This window comes from Meriones unguiculatus, chromosome 1 (genome assembly GCF_030254825.1).
Source record: "Meriones unguiculatus strain TT.TT164.6M chromosome 1, Bangor_MerUng_6.1, whole genome shotgun sequence".
Classification (NCBI taxonomy): domain Eukaryota; kingdom Metazoa; phylum Chordata; class Mammalia; order Rodentia; family Muridae; genus Meriones; species Meriones unguiculatus.
The window spans coordinates 130,299,620-130,319,847 of record NC_083349.1 but is presented as its reverse complement, the minus strand read 5'-3'; the positions used below and the strand labels follow the sequence as shown (position 1 = coordinate 130,319,847).

General features: G+C 43.1%; 1 protein-coding gene across 2 annotated transcripts in view; it reads right to left on the bottom strand.

Annotated features, from left to right (window-relative positions):
• The window catches only part of Slc26a3 (solute carrier family 26 member 3), a 38,312-nt gene that overhangs the window by 507 nt on the left and 17,577 nt on the right, over window positions 1-20,228 (bottom strand). For both annotated transcript variants that reach the window (XM_021654199.2, XM_060366735.1), the window contains exons 8-20: window positions 19,726-19,808; window positions 16,637-16,784; window positions 16,413-16,526; window positions 16,232-16,309; window positions 12,635-12,730; window positions 11,101-11,207; window positions 9,745-9,814; window positions 9,563-9,655; window positions 8,375-8,470; window positions 7,587-7,820; window positions 5,299-5,353; window positions 2,491-2,633; window positions 2,316-2,381 (exon numbers count right to left, since the gene is read on the bottom strand). In XM_021654199.2, coding sequence (XP_021509874.1) covers window positions 2,316-2,381; window positions 2,491-2,633; window positions 5,299-5,353; window positions 7,587-7,820; window positions 8,375-8,470; window positions 9,563-9,655; window positions 9,745-9,814; window positions 11,101-11,207; window positions 12,635-12,730; window positions 16,232-16,309; window positions 16,413-16,526; window positions 16,637-16,784; window positions 19,726-19,808 — 1,383 coding nt within the window. The remainder of the gene's footprint in view (window positions 1-2,315; window positions 2,382-2,490; window positions 2,634-5,298; window positions 5,354-7,586; window positions 7,821-8,374; window positions 8,471-9,562; window positions 9,656-9,744; window positions 9,815-11,100; window positions 11,208-12,634; window positions 12,731-16,231; window positions 16,310-16,412; window positions 16,527-16,636; window positions 16,785-19,725; window positions 19,809-20,228) is intronic.

Here is a 20,228-nt window from a genome sequence, read left to right as displayed (position 1 = left end):
TCTTATGATGTGTAACTTAACACTTAGCGGTAAATTTTCTCTTTTAAAAGATTTAGTTATGCGGGTGTTTTGCCTGCATGCATATGTGTGTGTATATATATATATATATATATATATTGTGTGCATGCCTGGCACCTCTGGTGGCCAGAGGAGGAGCTGCCATGTGCTGGAGTTGAACCCCGGTCCTCTAGGAGAGCAACCAGTGCTCTTACTGAGCCATCTCTTCCGCTTAAAAGAATCTGCTTGGAGAGGCTGGCAGATCTTTGTAAGTTCAAGACCATTCCTGTCTACCTAGTGAGTTCCAGGACAGCTGGAAAAAATGTCAAGACATTCTTGAAACTTACAAGTGCTGGGCCCCTCCCAAGGTTGCACAAGAGTAGTAACAATCGCTGGCAGATAGACTCTCCAAGCAGCTGCATTTCCTGCAGCTCAGGCATGGGTCCAGCATTCAGCTTTTGTGAATTGTCACCCATTTTAAAGTTGGCTTTCTGGTGATGCATCTGCCTTTGAGTCATCTATTGTTCTGAAAGTGATATCTCATTTATATTCCTGTAACCCCAATAAACTCATAGTTCACTAAAAAAAAAAAAAAATGGTTAGCACAGACCTGTGTGCTGACTCAAGTTGTGAATGTTTCAAATTTGTAGCTTAAGCAACATGACAGTTCAGTGTGTTGCGCATTGTATCTCCTTTGAGTCACCCAAGCTCCACCGAGCCTTGTGTGCCATCCGGACATCTTGTTTTTACTTTTCTCTTTATATTCGCTTATTCACTCATTTCTTTATTTGGTGGGGAGAGAGGCATGCTGTAGCGTACATGGGAAGGCCAGAAGACGATGTGAAGGAGAGAGTCGTCTTCTCCCATCATGTGGGTCTGGGGATGGGCCTTACGTTCTCAGGCTTGATAGCGAGTGTCCTCACCCACCGAGCTCTCTCTCTGCCCTCACCTTCCATTTTTACGCCACAGCTAGAGGCCTCCCCACAACTATTGTTTTACTTTCCTCTAAGCAAATCCGGTTCCTGGTGTTAAATTTTTTATTTTTCCAATATGAGAAGCCAAGGTCTATATCATGGTACTGGCTTGGTTCTGATGTCACATTTAAATGCTGTTCTTACAATTTATCCCTTAGAACTTGGTGACAGTTCTGAAGCCACACTGGGTGGGTGTGTATCTGAAGGGAGGCCGTGTCAGCCTTGCCCTGCTCTTCTCTCTCCTCTAATGCCCTTTCACTTCCCCTCTGCTATTTGCAGCACTCTTCGGTCTTAGACCTTGATTTGCAGCTAATCTGCATTCCTGCTTGTTTTCTTAGGCCTTTCTTCATTTCAGGATTGCCATGGGCCCCCTCCTGTACTTCTTAATGGACCTCAAGCAGTCTTTAACTGAAGGATAGAGGAGGGTACAGCAGTGAGGCAGGACACAGGATTTGTCATCAGTCCTTAGTTCAAGTTCTGTTGCCAGCAGCCAGTGTGACCTTACACAAATCAGTTAAGTTCTTTCTGCCCGATCACCAGCATCCCGATTTGAAATAGAAGGTATCATCTTTGTATTTTGTCCTAAGGATTTAAAATAACTTAATGGACCTACCATGTCTTGGTCCTACAAGAGAAATCTCTCTATACTATAGACATTGCCTTAAAGGACTGGATGTTTTAGAAGTCAGTGTTCTAGAATGAATTGGAAATATCTAGTCAAATATTTAGCAACTCATTATAGTAAGAAAGAAAAGGCTTAACTTCCATGTTAAGCTAAGCCACTGTTCTAGGCACTTCCATGCACACGTATATCAGAGGGGGCCTACTGTTTCCATGCTTCATGGAAGCTTCAGGTCGACTGAATGGTTCTACTGCCTTGTGGGGTATCTGAGTTAAAATAAGACCAGGTTTGAAAATTCTGTTTCAACTTTGAAAACTGAAAGAGATGTGCTCAAGGTGACGCTAACTCACTATTTCCCACTTTTTCTCACCTGAGCTTATGCTACATCAAACTTGCCCATGAAATCAGGAAGCATTCCTTTAGTTCCCAAGGATGTTTCACAGAGGCTCACGTAGGTACTGGATTTTCTACAGGTGATGGCAGAAAACCAACTACTGAAAACTGTGTGTGCAGGTGAGGCCTGGTCAGTGAAAATTGCCTATTTTCTTTCATCATGAGGAGTTTGGGGAATGAGCTTTCGATTGTCAGGTTTGGCATCAAGCATCTTTACCTGGTGAGCTATTTCACAAGCCCATATTACACACACACACACACACACACACACACACACACACACATTCCTGTAATGTTTGGATGAAGATAAATCTGTTGAAGAATCATACCTGATATTCCCGATTCCGTAATCCTCCATTTGTATTTATGGTAAAGTCAAATTTCATTTCTTTTTCCTAAAAAGAAGAATGGAAATGGGGATCAGGGTCCAATGTTGGAATTCAGGGGATGCACTTGAGTGTAGGTGATTGGCTACAACTGTGAATGTCATCAAAGCTCCTGTACCTGGCTGGAATTAAACTTTGAAGTGCTGTAGTCCTTCTTCATCAAAATGTGCAAGACAGCATCATGGATGGTTAAGAAAAATATTGAGTCTTTGACTTCGTCATCAAAGAATTCACACCGAGCAAGTTTGTCAATGAAATCATCTGAAGAAAAAGAAGACACTATGTTACCTAGAAAGGAGACCTGTTTCCTCATGAGACTGTTAGCTTGAAATTTTGTGTGTGTTTTGTTGACCGAGGTTGACTGTTAGATACAGCAGTGTAACTTGTATGGCCTTTACATCTTTAATGTCCTCATGAGGGAAGGGAAGAGGAAAGGGTTCTGTGAAAACCTCAATGGTCCCTAGAAGAAATGATTGCACATTTATTTAGGCAGGAACCCACTGAGCTTGCTTCCTTACTCAATGACTGCAACAATTATGGCTATTACTAAAAACCCGCCTTCTTCCTAGTTAGAGACCACAGGCGTAAACCTGTATGTATGTGCCGCAGTGTTGACTGTCGGATTTGTTATCTACCAGTGACCTAACTGTAGCCCATTTTCTCAGGTTCCTGGGTTTTACAAAACACCTTCCTTAGCTTCCCAGGTTACTCTTCTGATTGTCTTTGAGGAATCCCACATATGTAGGCATTAGCCAACATTTGTTTGCCCAGATCACTCAACCAAATATGACCTTCTGTACAAAGCTCTAGCTAAGAAATAAAAAGGTAAAGAAGACTTCAGTCTCACCCATAAAGAACATTTATACATAGCTGTACTACTGACAGGAAATGTAAAATAGTGGGGTAGCTTAATTCCCCCCCCCACCTTATTGTCTTCTTAGTTTTAAATACAACAACCAGCACGCAGTAGGTCCTCACATTGTTTTGGTAAATTAATGAAAGTATAGGATATGCACTATGGAAATTCTGACAGCAGATGACAACTGTTTCCTCCTGGTGAGCATCAAGAAAAACTACAGCTCAACAGCATTTTACAGTGCTGAGGATTTAGAGAGAGGTGGAGAAAAAGAGGGAAAGAGGATAAATGATGGCGTAGTAGTCCATGGGAAGCTTTCAACAGACAGGTGACATAGAAACATCAGGAATGAAGGTGACATCAGACGGAAAGGGACACGGGATGGCAGAGGCAGATGGGTACATCTGTGATGGTAGGGAGGGAATGAAGTCCTCCAGTAAATACACATGTTACTAGGATCGATGGAGTATCTCTACTCATAAGCCAGGAAAGACGCCAGTTTCTGAGAACCGTCCGTCACCTCTCCCTAACATGCTCTCTGTCAATCATGCTGACAAGATTGACTCCCATGCTTCAGGATGTCCCCGCTCAAGTGCCACGTCCCTTTATTTGATTAGGAAATGGCTTTCCCATGAAACTAAGCTCTGTGAAGTCAGGAACTTGTGCCTCACTCAAAACAGTGTCTGACAAGTGGTAGGTACTCAGAGAGTCTTCTCTGGATTAAATGCTGTTTCCTAAGAACTAGGCAAGAGATGGGGACTAGGAAGATGACCAAGACCAGTGCTGGCCCTGGAGGGGACAAGTGGAGACACTATCAGAACTAAGGCCTGTGACCCAAGCAGCTGCAGACTGAAGTCCCTGCACTCTGCCTGAGGAAGGAAGTTTGCAGTTACTGCTGGAAAAACCTTGAAAAAAATCTTGAAGGATTTTTTTTTAAGTCAGATTTTTAGAGGAGAGGAGTCTAGAGATAGACAAGTTACATCTTCCCGATGGCTGAGGTAAGATTGAACAAGCATTTGGAATAAGGCTTTGGAACCAGGGGTAGACTAAGAAGAAATATTTCCAGACCTGGTAGCTCACACATTTCCAAGAGAAGGGGAGAAGGAGGGATTAAAGATGGCACTGGGGATGTACACAGGGAAACAGTGAGGCTCTGATCGAGGTTGGGAAAGTGGCCGGGGGACATCCGGCCAATCTGCACGTGGATCTCAGGTATGATGTGGGCTGGAGATACAGTCCGGAGATTCGTTAACTCATGGAAGAGATTGGCTAGGAAGGGTTCATGGAGTTACCATGGTAGATTTTTAAGACTGAAGCCTGGGGAAAGCTGAATGCTAGGCCTGGGGGAGTAGCCAGTAGGGAAAGTATGTTGCCACGAGAGAGGAGGGAGATATCCAAAAGAATGGGCTCAGAAATCAAGTAAGGAGAGTCTGAGGCCAAATGCTCAGGCAGGCTTCAGCTAGAGAGACCTTACAAACAAGTCTTTAGTCTTGATAAATTGGACATCACCCTTGGATACCTTTGGCAAGAATGGCCTTACCAGCAAAGGGGAGCCAAAGCCAGGTTGTTGTGGCTGAAGAATGCAAGGAGCCGAGGAGACAGCAAACAATGTTTCCAGCAAGTTCAGAGCGAAAAGTGGTTAACACACTTGCTCATTTGCTGTATCAGTGAAATTAGGACCCAAATCATAGCATTTATTTAATCACATATTAACAACAAAACATAAGCCTGTGGTTTCCATGGGGATTTTTATTGGCTCAATTAGAAATTCATTCTCCTTCTTTATGATCATATGGCATAGTTATTCTTTGGATGGTCTGTCTGGATTGGCTGTGAGCCTGAGGTGACTGTCTGAACATTAAATGCAGTGAGAAGAACTGGGGCTGGGGCTGTTGCATGCAGCCCTGGTTCCATCTCCAGCACTGACAGAAGAGAAAACCTGCTCCACCTCTAACCAGGGCTGATGGCACATGCCTGTACTACCAGCACTTGGGAGGCTGAGGCCAACCTGAGCTACGTAGCAAGATACTGTCTTAAAATAATAAACAAACAAATAACAAACGAACTTACCATCGGCTCCAACAATATATACATCTACCTTGATCCTAATAAATTCTTGTAAAATCTGTTAAAACAGAAGGTACATCCATTTTAAGGAAGAGTTTTCACTGTGGCAACATAAACTATCATAGTGTCTTATGAGTGATTATTTTCTGAACCATTTACATATTTGAAATAGTCAATAAGGACTATTGTTTTTAACTAAGGTTAAAAACAAGGCTGCATGAGAAATATAAAATGAACCCTGAAGGAAAAAGCCTGCCTTAAAAAGAAATTAAACATTCTTGACAAAAGGATAAATGTTCTGTCTCAAACTTACAATATCACCTCTGATTCGACACAGTATGTTCTATGGAAATGACTAGAACTTTTCCGCCCCTCCCCCTTTGGGTTTTCAGGACAGGATTTCTCTGTGTGGCCCTGGCTGTTCTGGGCTCACTTTGTAGACCAGGCTGATCTCGAACTCACAGAGAGCCTTCTGCCTCTGCCTACAGAGTTCTAGGAACAAAGGCTTGTGTCACCCCACCCAGCTAGAACTTTCTATCCATATAAGCAGATCACACAAACTAGCCCATGTATTATTCAATGTCCCCGTCCATTGCAGCTGGCTGCATGCAGTCCCAAGGAGTAAAGAACTCAAGTTCCTGGTGTCTAGGCAAAAAGCAAACACCAGCGATGATGGGAGGTGACAAAAAGTAAGAGGAGGCTTTCATTCTTGATCAGGTTAGGGCATGAATACCACCACCATCAGCAAATAGCACTTTCAGACCTTCTCCAGGCACATCCGATAACTGCATTTTTTTTAAAGCTAGTTGGAATCTTTTCTCTTTCAGTTGTACTACCAGTATTTTTTTAATGTGTGCATTTTTCTGAGCTAAAATAAAAATATAAAAGAAAGAAAGAAAAAGAAAGAAAGAAAGAAAAAAAATTGTGTAAGTCGCATGATGTAAGTTGGGAAGCTAGGCTTGGTGGCAAGCACCTGAGAGCCTTGCACTGAGGAAACAGGAGCAGGAGGATCATGAGTTCAAACCCAGCCTAGGCTGTATAAGTTCAGGACACCCTGTGATTCATGAGACCCTGGCTCAAAAAGCAAAACAAAACACCCCTCCCCAAAAAACCCAATAGCAAAACCAAATAGTAAAAACAACAAACGGAAAAAGAAATTAAGTTTATTCACTAAATTGACTTGTTTTTAAATTTGTGTTGAGTTCACCCATACTCAACGGAGCTCAGCTCAGCTAAATTAGGCAGGTACCTGTGAAAACCTAAGAGAAGCAGAAGCCAGGGTAAGGCTTATTAAATTCCCTTTGAGTTTTTCACGTCTGTTAGAAATAAGTTATAGAAATGCTGAGGGAAGCAGGCCCCGTTGCCATATTACACCTATTTTTAAATCATGTGATTTTTATTCTTTCACATGGCTACTTAGTATAATTTAGTATTATATGCACTTAATTAGCCAAGTGAAATTTCATCAGTTGGGATAAAAAACCAGATATACTCACTGTTCTGTTTCACCCCAGACTCTCCAGGTCTCACTTGCTTTTAGGATAATGCAGACAGACACAAAGCCCGTCAAGGTCTGTGGACACCAGTGATGCCCGGTTTTGAAAAGGATGTAAGTGTGGCTGCCTGGAGCTTCTGCACTCATTTTAAGTATGGATTTGGCCACCTTCAGAATTTTGTGCAGTTTCCTCCAACGCTACCCACCCCCGTCTGCTCCTCACAAGCTTAACTAAGGCTAAAATTCTAATTAAGCGTGTATTTCCAGGCTGGGGAGTTGGCTCAGAAGGTAAGGTGTTTGCTAGGGGAGTGAGAGGACCTTTGATCACCAGAACCCACACAAATAGTCAGGCTGGGGGGTGGCCTGGCTCGCTGGCTCCAGCCCTGAGGCAGATATATGTGTGTGTTAGGGAAGGGGTGTGACACAGAGATGGGTGACTCCCCAGAACGCTTAGGCCCGAATCAATGAGTTCTAGGTTCAGAGAGAGGCCCAGGATCAAAACAAACAAACAAACAAACAAACAAACCAACGAACAAGGACAGCATCTGAGGAAGGCACTCAATGTTGATATCTGGCCTCTGTGTGTGTGTGGGGTGTGTATGCGTGTGTGCATGAGGAGTGTGTGCGTGCATGTATGTGCATGCACATCTGTGTGTGATATGCATGGATGGTATTCATTTGTGTGTGTGTGTGTGATATATGTGTGTATGTGTTACTTAAAGGTGTTTCCTTCCATATATACAACTTTTGCCATTAGTAAATGATTCACTGATTCCACCAAGAAGACACAAATTACCGTTCTGAGGCCCCTCATTGAGGAGACGTCGAGGAAGGACACTGCTGAGAAGTCGAGGATGAGGCTGTGGAGGCTGACTTTGGGGACGGTGATGTTGAGAGGAAGATCCGCGTTCCAGTCTATGTCAAAGGGCAGGTCTGCAGTGTCGATCGGCTGATCCAGTTCTTCTATCTGGTTGTTGTCCAGTTCTTCGTCGGAGTCTTTAAAGCCGTCAGAGGTGCAGATGAAGCCTTTCTGCAGGACAGGGTAGTCATGTGAGGAGTCCGGCTGTGAAATGTGCGTCGACATGGACGCACAGGAGCCCCGGAGCTTGGAGTCAAAGCTGGGTCAGCAACACGATTTGTAGCTGCGTTGTACTATTTGCTTTTGATACTCTTCCCAGGACAAAATAAATAGGTGAATAATATTTTTAAAAAGGAAATTTTCAAAGAGGCCATTATAAAAATATGGCATTAGGGCTGGCAAGATGGCTCAGCAGGTAAGGGAGCTTGGCATAAGGCTGAGTTCAATCTCCAGGGATCACACAGAGGAGGGAAGGCAAGAACCAACTCCCAAAGGTTGTACTTTGACTTCCACATGTACAAACACACACACACACACACACACACACACACACACACACACACGCAAATAAATGCAATAAACACGGCATCAGTTAACCCAGGGAATGTGTCTAGCATTTCATTTAAAGTAATGGAACCAAGACCTTGAATTATGCTTTACTAAAAGTTTTTTTTTTTTTTTTTTTTTAAACCCCAAACACACGGAAACGAGAGCAGAAAACTTACAGGTGTCACTTGTAGTAGGCCTTGTTTCTGCAGTTTTCGGATTTTCTTCAGAGCTTTATTGCGCTTGCGTAGAATTCGAAGTGGATTAAAGCCAACCTGAAAACCCAGTTGTTGTGTTACAGGGGAGCCAAGCAGCCTGCTGCTTATAGAACATGATGCTCATGACTGGCTGGGAGGGGCTGAGGGTTCAGTACACAGGAATAATTGAGATAAAATGTTTTAAAATAAAATTGAGATGAAAGTTAAAAACAACACCAGCAACAATATTAAGACAGGGCTATGATTTGCTTAGCCTGCATGCAATTATCAAAGTTCAAAGATGTTCATATGGTTCAGAATTTACCCATAAATGATCCATAAATGGATTTAAGTTTTATTTTAATCTGGTTTGTGTTTGGACCTACAAATCTCCTAGGGGATTTGATTTTGTTGATTTTCTTTTTGTCAGGTATAGGTGGCACCTAATAAGACTTCTTAAGTTATTTTTATTCTATTAAAGCTTATGTGATTATATTTCTTTTCAGTGTTTGTTAGTACAATTTTATAGTTCTGGTATTCAATTTGGGTCTCCTTAACAAACTAAACATTATAATTAGACACAAAGTATGCCAAAAGGCATTTTTTAAGAATGATTACCAAAAAAAAAAAAAAAAAAAAAAAAAAAAAAAAAAAAAAGAGAAAGAAAGAAAGAAAAGAAAAAAAGGAATGGATAGCCAGGCTGGCCTCGAACTCACAGAGATCTGCCTGCCTCTGCTTCCTGAGTGCTTTTGTTTCTTAACCTATAAAGACTGATCCTTGCCTTCTTTACCAGACCACTAAGTACTCATTGTCAATGAGCCAGTTACAGCTGTTTCCCTGCCTCCAGTGATGCAGCCAAACAGTTCACTCGTTTCTGACATTGCCACCCCAAGAAAATGTACTAAAACCCAGCTAACTAATGCCATGCGTGAATGTTCTGACTTTACAGCAGGATCTAAAGACAAGGATTCTCTCTTAAGCCTCAGAGTAGGAGGCGTATTTTCCAACATATCAACGGGCCCTTTTAAGGTAGTTTTACCTACTCTAGCTGTGTCTGTCTAAACACTGACACAGCTCAGATTTAACACACAAGGAATCAGTGACCTTCATGTTAAAGAGGGAACGTTTTGCTTCTGATAGTCAGAATTTTCTTTTTTTTTTGAACCTTACAGCCTCCATAAGTTTCTGCTTGAAGAAACCAATGTTTGCAAAGTAGATCGGAGCCGGACATCTGAAAATTTTCACTCCTTCTGGCTCATACACCTACGAGACAGAGACCATGGTTAGATGAATCCCACTGCCTTCATTTCACAACATCTTAGCAAGTAAAGACAACAGAAGGCCTTTCTTACGTCAGCATAATTTTTTTTATTCTTGTAGATGTTGCTCCTCCCGACGTTAGCCAGTGTGCTGCATTTTGGACTGCGGGGGGGAAAAACAAAACCCCACTTCGTAAATCATTCCTGCGTATGTTACACCCAACACTGATTTTTTTTTCTCTAGCTATCAATACAGTCTTGCTTTTCAAAGTTTGGGGTGGGGTGGGGATCTTAGTAGAGATCCTGGAGAGCAAACACCTTATCTCTGTGTCTCAGAGCTTTGTAAACAGTGACTCTTCTTTACTATGTCACAATCTACAAAGCAACTCGTAAGGCCACGGCAGTTCAATGCTAAATACAACTGGTATTTGGTGAGGTAGGGTCCTATGCACTCAACTGTACAAACAAAAACGTGTGTGGGAGGAAAAATGACTTGCCCATGTTTTTTTCTCTGTATTTGATGGACCTTGGATAATGAATCCAATTCGATCAGAATACAAGGTATGAAAGAGGGAGAGACCAATAGGACTCATTTCCATTCCAGTTATGTTCCATTAGTCAAGGAATAGTTTTAACTGTGGTAGCAACTTCAGTTTTAGCATTCCTGAATTTCCATTTCCCTGGCAGTCACACCATGTGTTCCAGCTAGGCCGTGTGACCACATGGTGGTGACACTACCTGACAAAGACTTAAAAAAAGAAGCACAAAGATATTTGAACTGGATGGCTTTAAGACCCAAGAACTACAAGCTCTTAGAGACCTTTTGGGATCGGGACGTCTTTGAGAAGTTCACAGAGCTAGCATTCTCAGCTGAAGAGAAAAGGGACCCGTCCCCCCCAAAAAAAAGTCTAAGGCAACAACATTAAGCCTGTTAGGGTGGAATCATGTCCTGGTCACAGGTGAGCAAAGCAGACTGAGATGCTTGCTATTTCTTTGCACCTGTATCTAAGCAGAAAGCAGTCAAGCAGCTGGTGTCCTCCCTGGGCTGGAATCTAGTGCTCCAAGCCTTTAGGTGGGGTGACTTGAGGAGCGTTATATTAGCCAGTCTTTAAAACTAACCTTTTAGATTTCCTTGTTTTTATGCATGTGTATGAGTGTTTCACTTGCATGAATGTACATGCGCTACACGCATACCTGTTGTTCAAGGGGGTTAGAAGGTGGCATCGGGTCCCCGGGAACTAGACTTGTTGTGGGAGCTGGGAATCAAACCTGGGTCTGTTAGAGCAACAGCACTCTTAACCTCTGGGCTATCCCTCTACCTCCCGGTCAGTCCTGATAGGTACACGTGCCTATCAAACACACTACTTTTAGTCACTGACGGTTGCTTTTGCTCTTCTAATTGGGCAGGTAAGAGCCTGTGAGGTTGTACGGGGCACAGAGAACACTTACAATTGGGTCCTGAACACAATAGTTAAGAGCTGAAATGCCACACTTGCTGCCAGGCCCAGCCCGAGGCCCAGGACAATGGCAAAGATGAAGGTCATGATCCAAATCAACTGTGAGAAGAGAAAACAACCGAGTTAAGGGAGTACAGTGTTCTAACTCCACAGCTAGAGAGAGCCTGAGCCGCTAGGGCCAAAGGCAGAGGTTGGAAGTTGTTATCTTGGGCCAGGGAACAAAGTACCTAGGAAGACATGTCTCAAGAGGTCATTTCATTTCTGCTGGCTCAGTGCTGGGCCACAGAGACTCAAGCAAATAAACGGAAAAGCCCTAACAGCCAGTGTGTGTACTCCTATCCCATCCCAGAATAGATTCGTGAAAGGGGACTGAGTTGTTGGAGTGAAAATTCCAGGGCAGTCTACTCTCACAACTCAGCAAAATAGGGCTTTGGTACAGCAGTGGTAGGACACTGGGCTAGCATAGGGCAGGTCCTGGGTTTGAACCCTGGCACTGCCAAGAGAACAAAAACAAACAAACAAATGAAAAAACCCAGCAGATTGACTGGGACAGCCTGTACTAATCTTAGCTTTGTACTATTGATTTAAGCAATGGCTGTTATCATTTAAAAAAATCAGTGCATTAAAAACCACACACAAGAGAACTGAATGTAGCTTATTACTTTATGCTCTTATATGGCCATAGGGTACGTCAACGCGGATTCTTATACTCAGACTTTGACCCTGATTAAATTATAAAGTCTGCTTTTTCAGACATGTAGGAGCTTTCGAAAAAGAATGAGTGTTTCCAGGAGGAATGTTTAGAATTGACACCCTCCGCTGGTTCTCTGGAGACTAAGATATCATTTAACAAAGGGCAGAAACAGCACACACCCTGAAGTTCAGAGCTCTGGTGTGGGGCTCAGCATAACCCAGCAAGGTCGATGGCGACAGAGCGAAGGAAGGCCTACACTAGTGTTCTATGAGACACTTTCTACTTTCAAGATCCCACCCATCTATTTATTATTTTTATTTTTTGTGTGCATATGAACTTTGTGTGTGTGTGCATGCGCGTGCCTTTCTGTCTTACTTCCCATGGATGCCAGAGAGCCTAATTAACGAACGCTAGGTTACAGGTGTTTGTGAGTCTCCCAACATGGGTGCTGGGAACTGAACTCAGAACTCAGTGCCGGGCCATCTCTTTCCAGTCTTATTTCTTTTTTTGAAATGGGATCTCATCGTGAAGTTCAGGCCGACCTCCAACCAATGCTCTTTTTGCCTCAGTCTCCAGAGTGCTGAGACTACAGGCATGTGCCACCATCATTTTAAATAAAAAAAAAAAAATCCCAGATAATGATCAGTTGAGCATGTAATTTCAAGATAGGAAATAAACTAAGCTTATTTGCAAACAGAGAAGTAGAAGCAAAATCTCACAGCATTTACAATATAAATATAAACCTTATATAAATTTTTATGTAAATTTTTCGTCAGCATTAAACTACCATCCTGATTTTTTTGGTTTCTCAAATACCATTGTATCTACTTACACAATCATATTTATCCTTTTTCCACAATCTGCCTATTTCAGCAAACTGCATCAGCATTCCCTTTAGGTTTCCAAGTGCTAAGGCTGCCAGCACAGACTGTGAAAGACATAAACCACAGATGTACTTTTAAGTTAATCAAATAACCCACGGAGAAGCAAAGGTGAAGGCCGCAGATAAGTCCCTGGGCAGGCCTCAAAGTCTATCAAGGCACACACCCTTTTTCCGGTGTGCAGTGCCCGGTAGGGCAAGGATTGGGACTCTGACTTGTTTTCCTGCCCGAGGTTGTTCCTTCCCAGTGAGCAGCTTTCTGTGACCACGCCACAGATGAGCTGAGGGCACTTACCATAGTCTAAATCCTTCCTTCTTGCCATAGAGAGAGGCCAGTCTTAAACCCTCAAATGAGTTATTTCCAAGCAAAGCTAGTCCAACAAAGACGTTTAAACAAAGACATTGGGGTTGTTCTTTAAAAAAAAAAAAAAAAAAAGAGGTTGGAGAGCTTGAGGTCGGTCTTGGACTGAGAACACAGACCTTCGCTGGTGACAACCATCAAGCTGTTTTATAAAAGGAAGCTGATGATAAAAGAATGATTAAGAGAGGCCGGAGACAGGCTCCGAGACCACCCAAACCATATCTGCCCTGTTCCCAGAGCGTTCTGCGGTAAATAGGTTATAGGAGGGGCTTAATGATTAGTCACTGCACGAGCAGGTACACCAGTAAATGTATGTTACCAAGTCTAGGAGTGCCCATCCACAGCACGGCCTCTTAGAAAGCCCCAGCACCGTCAGAGCCAGGTGGTGGGCTCACTAACTTCTCCGATTGTTAACTCAGCCTGTCATAGTCTGCTCATCATCTCTGGTGTTTCACATACTGTAGTTAGTCTTGTGATCTCTGTTCCAGATTTAAAAAAAATGCTAAATAGTGATGTAGACCATGATCATTTGGGTCTAGCCCCATGGCAGGAACCTTCCCTACCTACACCTGAGTTGGCTCCATTCTGAGTGCAGTGTGAGATGTGTGTGCTGCGGACTTTCACACCAAGAAAGCATAGCGACCAAAGGAAGCCTCACCGGGCTTTCATTTTCTTGTGAAGATTAAAGGGCCCAAGTATTTTAAATCTTTACAATTAAGTATTTTATTTTAATATCTACTTGGTTCATTTGATTCACTGTGAGAACAGAGAATAGAGGTTTCTGCATAGAAGAAACACAGTCTTAAGTAACATTAAAAAGGGGGCTGGATGTCTCAGTGATAAGAGCACTGGCTGCTCTTCTGGAGGACCCAAATTTGATTTCCAGCACCCACAGAGTGTCTCACTACCATCTATAACTCCAGTTCCAGGAGATCTGATGCCTTCTGCCAGCTTCCACAGGCATCGTGTGCGTATGGTAAATAGACGACCTTCATGCAAGCAAAACTGCCTATCCACATAGAGTAAAAAGATAAACACAGAGCGGAGCATGATGGTGCATGCCCTTTATTCCAGCACTCAGGCAGGCTGAGGCAGGCGGATCGCTGTGAGTTTGAAGCCAGCCTGGTCTACAAAGCAAGTTCAGGACAGCCAAGGCTACACAGAGAAACCCTGTCTTGAAAAAGAACAAGCAAACAAACAATCAAAAAACAAAAACAAAAACAAAAACAAACAGAAAGTATGTATAAATGAATGCCATCTAAAAAAAGAAGAAAATAGAAGAAAATCGTTACCAAAATATCAAAAAAGTATTTTTCTATTGTCAAGGTTCTGGTTTTTGTTCTTGTGCCACAGATATGGGTTGCCACCTCTGTGGTCACCGGTGAAGCGTGTACAGGGCTACACAGTAGAGTAGGCTTCCTATTTCCGAATGAGTTTAGAAGATATTCCAGTGCCTGGCTGGAGAGACCATACCTTTTATTAGGCATTTCCCTAGCATGTTTCCGCGGAAAAACACATGTGCGGCAGAATGCTTGGTGACACAGAAACCACAGGCGAGGTGAGGTGGGAGGGGGGTGATTTTAGAGTCTGAAGACACTTAGGAAGCTTTCCATACATATTCGGTAGTAGCCACTGCTACTGGCTGTTTTGACTTCATAGGATGAAAAAAAGCAGAGTCATGACTCAGGCCACATGAAGGGTTCCAGACACAGTTGTACAAAGTTGATCCCTGGATTCTCTATAGCGGCTGCTTTGATTAACAGTCTAGGCAAAGTCCTTGAGTACAGAAAGAGAGGGAGGGAGGGAGGGAAGGAAAGAGGGAGGGAGAGAGGGAGAAAGAGAGAGAGAGACAGAGACAAAGAGACCGAGACAGACAGAGACAGAGACAGAGTTTTAATGGCTGTTGTTTCTTCAGTGTCTCTCTCTACATTGATATGGGCAAGCAGACTCACATGGAGGAAGCCCATAGGGCCTTTTCTTTATATAGAGGAGAGGGTGCAAATTTGTTTTTTAATTGAGCTAGACACTTTAAAATTTTTCTTTACTGGTGATATCTTGGCTTCTTTCATGATGTTTGTTTTGAAACTACAAATTTTGGTGTGTGGAAGACATGGTTTTAGCAAACAGTGCTCTGTGCTGCTTGGAGACAGAGTCAGCCACAATGGGTTTTGGAAATGACCATACCAGGAGTCCAGAGCCCTGGAGGTGAATACACATTCCAGCTACCAATCCACATGGAAGAAAGACCCAGCTAGCAAACGATAGATATTGGTGGGCTGGATCCTATCTCTATGTCCTTTGTAGTCAGAGGTATAATGGGATGTTTGGCTAACCACATGAATGACTTCCTTAATCTTAGTGACCTGATTTAAGCACACCACGTGCCTTACATCATTTATTGTCACAGCTTCCCCCCTGTAGGGCAGGTACCATTTCCTTCCTATTTTACACGTGGAGGGTTTGAGGTTCAGAGAGCTTAAAGCATTGACCTCAAGCCACACAGTAAGATGGTCATAGGGCTCCGGACTCATTTATATACTCCTTTGAAATCCTAGTAACACCCTCGGGAGCAATGTGCTTGTATTTACCATCATCTGCTTTCATAGGGGCTCTGTGGTTTCCAGGACCCTGGGGCTATTTACAAGGATTAAATGAAACCAAAACAGTTACAGACAGGGAACTCGAGGGCACGAGGCATGTTCTGTGTCTGGCTGTTTACTCCCATCCTACAAGCCGACACTGTTGGTTTTGGAGTCAAACCAAACTCCTCTGTGCTGCAGGGTGTGTTCCTAAGACAGGTGCGGCGCTGGTAGCACCACTCTCTGCGTTAGATAGAGGGCCTGCTGACCCAACCCTCTAAGAAAATCCTCACTTCCATCAATTCCCGAAGCTGCAATGCCAGAGCCCCTCCCTGCTTAAACATTAATTATGTTCTGCTCTATGCACCTGCGGAGAGTAGAGCAGATAAAGCAGTTTGGGCATCCACATTCCTGACATTCATAGAAGGCTGCCATAGAAGGAAATCTTTCTTGGTCCATACAGTGTTGACTAAGGAGAATATCTGTGAGTTTGTCAAGAACTCATTTTCCCTAGCACAGTTTCAGAATGCAAGAGTTAAATTTAACACCTCAAGGAGAGAGATGTCTATCTGCTCCCCAACCCCACAAAAAAAAAGAGAAGAGAATTACCTTCTGTAGTGGCTGCAGAAGGAACCCGATGGCCACAATGACAATCAGCACAATGACAGCCGAGAGAAGGCCCGCAATCTGTGAAGATGAGATAATTCTCAAGGCAGCTGTTGCTTTCCATGTGGCCTATGTTCCCCCGTCACCAGCAATATTCTGGCCTTGACGCAGAGAGGCTGGGTACCTGTGTTTTGCCGCCTGTGCTCTCCTGGACACCTGATCTGGAAAGGGCTGTGCTCCCTGCAAATCCTTGGAATGCCCCGGTGAATATGTTACTGACTCCCAAGGCAATTAACTCCTGCAAGAGACAAGGGGAGGAAGCTTTTTCTAAAGCGGTCTCTTTAAGAAGAATACTATGTGAGTGAAATATTATGTGTGGTTATGCGACCAGGCCCAGTTTAAGCTTACCTGATTACCATCAATCGGATAATCATATTTGAGGGAATAGACGCTGGCAACCGAAAAGGCCACTGCAAAGCCGACGATCGCGATGCCAAAGCTGTCGCCTATGGTGTCTCGGAAAACTTCCACACTGGGTGTAATAGGGGGCTGAAATCTGAAATCCAAAGCAAGCAAAACCCTATACCACCGACTTTCTCACAACCTCAAAAGATTATTGGGCAAATAAGTGAATACAATCAGTGCTGAATTGTTTCTTTCTTTGAAGTATGGCCTAAAGAACTTGATTCCATTGAAAAGTTGGAATTTCCCTTTTTACTGTGGTGAAGTCATGCTGCCGGTATTGGTAAAGGTTATAATCCAGCCTGGCAATAATGGCAAGATGGAAACGATTTTGCCAGTGTACTTGGACGGTCATCGTGTGTTCCCATAGTCCCCTTCAGGCAACTATCTTAGATTCTGCCTGCTGTCATGATGGCTTTCCAAGTAGGTCTCAGTGCTCTCAATAATTATCCATGGCTGAAGGCTCTTTGAGCAAATACAATTCTGGGACAAGGGAAGTAAAAATCTTCTTCCGATTGGTAAGTTTTCATGGAGAACCCTGGTAGGCAGGCCTTGGGCTCTACCCTGGGCTTTGACGAACTGCTAGTGTCCACTACGCCCACAGGGGAGCAGCTTTTAGCTTAAGGTGATAAGAGCATCAGAGATAAGTGTGCATCCATGTTTATGCTCATACACTGGAGGAGTTTCGTACATTTGCTAGTTGTATTATAAAAGCCGTGTGCCTCAAGCAGCGAACTACGAAAATGTTCAGCTTTCATCAGCTTCGGACCTCAGGCTTACCTGCAGTGCATAACTAGATCCAGTCAACCGAGTCTGTATTAGTTTCATCTCTTATGTCTTTACTAATAAATACTCAGGTGTAGTCCTGAAAAAGTACTATTATTCCTTGCCAATTAGAAAGAAAGTAGATTGCAACTTAGCTTTTAAAAATGAACCAGACAGCAGAGATACAATGAAAGGGCACATTTTCTATCAAAACAATTAAGACCCTATCATTATTATAGTTTGGCTTTTGTTTTGACTTCTCAGCATGACAGTGTGGTATGGCAGAGTTAACTGGCCAGACACCTTGGCTCTGCTTTCCCTGAGCCTGGCTCCTCATTTGTCCAACGAGACAATCATACTGTTCTCTTGTCTTCACAGCTCTGTGTGAGTGTGAACACTGAGCACCATAAAATAAAACACGCCTGCTGACGGTGCTGTACGAGGCCTCTGGAATCTAACGCAGCTTCCTCCACGTTGTTCCTTTACCTCCTCAAGCCACATCCCTTGGGCCACGTTATGTGTACAAATTTAGTGTGCATATGTGACTCCCCACCACACACACAATTTTTTTTTCTAAAAGTGGCATCTGTGTTAGTAGCAAACTAGCAAGAATTAATGATCATTACCTTGAGTAATAGTCTATTTTCAGTCAACAAAAATTGAAAATGCTCACTTGATCACTTAGAAAAAAAAAGAAACTGGCATGCATTAAGATGCATCATGTGCCTTGTATCTCATTTAGGTACTAAGCCAGCAAGTAGTAATGTTTGAACTCGAAAGAGATGCTGGCCACCGGCCACATGCATACATTCATTGAATGCTTCCAGGATCTTTACCCTTTTTGGCCCCTTTTTATAACCGAGTTCTCGGAGGTAGCAGTTGAGTGAACTTGCCAAGGATGGGAGGGGTATCTGAAGTCAGGTGATTGAAGGCTGGAGCACTGAGCCTGGGTACTCGGCCACTGCCTCTCTGGAGAATTCATGGTTAATAAAATGAGCCATGTCCATCCCCGCCCCACACACCTGGTGGGGTAAGTGCACGGATAGCTGATATATTTACTAAATAAGGATTATCACTCAGTGATCTTAACTTTATCGTTTATTTTCAAAACCTTCCACTTCTGGCAAGATCCTCTTTGATTTTTGCATTTGTTTGTTTTCTGATGGGGTTTCTGTCTCCAAGTCAGTTAAGTGAAGTACAATCACTTGAAAATTACAGAGTGGGAAGAAACCCAGAGATGGCTGTTCCCAGCCTTGTTTCTCACAGCTTAAAAAAAATGATTTTTTTAATTAAGTGGAACACATACGGATATGCATATAATGTATATCTGTATAAATATATGTTGCTTTAAAAGCCACACTTCTATCCGTTCTTAAAAGAATTCAGCTATATTAAGATGGATATAGATATAGTAACTGTGTGTATAATTTCTGTAAGTATCAAATACTTGTTAAGCTTAGAGAAAAGAAAATCAGTTTTTATTTTAAGAGGAAAATGGCTTTCCTTGGCAAGGAAGTCGAAAAGCAACCAATACTGTCTGTGGTTAGAGGTCAGAGAGAGAGCACAGCATGAGCCCAGGCTCTCTTCACTTTCAGATTTCTGTGCCCAGCTTCCCGATTTCTGTACAGCCATCCCTCCAGCTTTCCTCTGAACGTGATCACGAGACAGGACAGAGTGTGCTGCCCGGGCTACTCAGCTGCTGTGCCTCCTGTGTGTCTGCTGGCTGTTGTTTACAGTAATTTGTGGATCAGGAAATCTGGTTTCAGCTGATTCCTTTTTATAAGAAGAAATGATTCTTTTTTGAACTTTCATTAGGTTCCTGATTTTCACTCTTTTATTTTTTTAAAGGTGTGTGTGTGTGTGTGTGTGTGTGTGTGTGTGTGTGTATGTGTGTACTATCAGGATGCAGATCTTCACTGAGGTCATAAGAGGAAGTCACATATCCTGGAAATGGAATTATAGGTGGTTATGGGCTGCCATGTGGGTGTTGGGAACTGAACTCAGATTCTCTTCAAGAGCAGCAAGCAATTTTAAGTGCTGAGTCATCTCTCCAGCCCCAGTTTTCACTGTCGTGAGTCCTTGGTTGCCTGGTTTGAGAGTTTTTTCCACAAGGAGACTCCTTCTAAGTGCTGAGGATCCTGACATTCTTTTTGACTGCTTGCTCAAGAGAAAGGGTACACAGATTTCTCAAGGGGCTTGTATGATCCTTGCGACTACGGCTGCTTTCTTCACTGAGAGCTCAAAGATGCCAGCACTGAAGATCCACTTACCCAAGACTCATGTTCCCAACCACGGCCACACCAAACCTCTCTCGAAAGTTACAGCCATAGGACACGCCTGTTGCGATTACAGTCTGCAGAGTTCCAAATTACCCATATTAGAATGCGAGGTGTAACTAAGAGTCATACTTTGGAAAAAAAAACAAAAGTAATTCCCCCAAACCCAAACCACCTAGGTGTCAAGCCTGACTATCTGAACTTGATCTCTGAGATCCGCACAGAAGAGGATTGACTCCTGTAAGTTTTTCTCTGACCTCCTCATGTTCCCAACCCATAATAAATAGATAAATATAATTGAAAGGTTAAAAAAAATAGCCACTAGCCTGGGCTCAGTTACATGTTTAAAGCCTCAGGGCAATTCTAATTTCCATGGGCATCACAGTTCAGGCCAGGAGGGTCTTCTTTTTTCTAGCATGGCTGTGGAGGTCTTGCTCTTCCTACCTTGGAAAGAATAAACCCAGCTAATGAGAGGAACTGGGAAATTCTGATGAAGA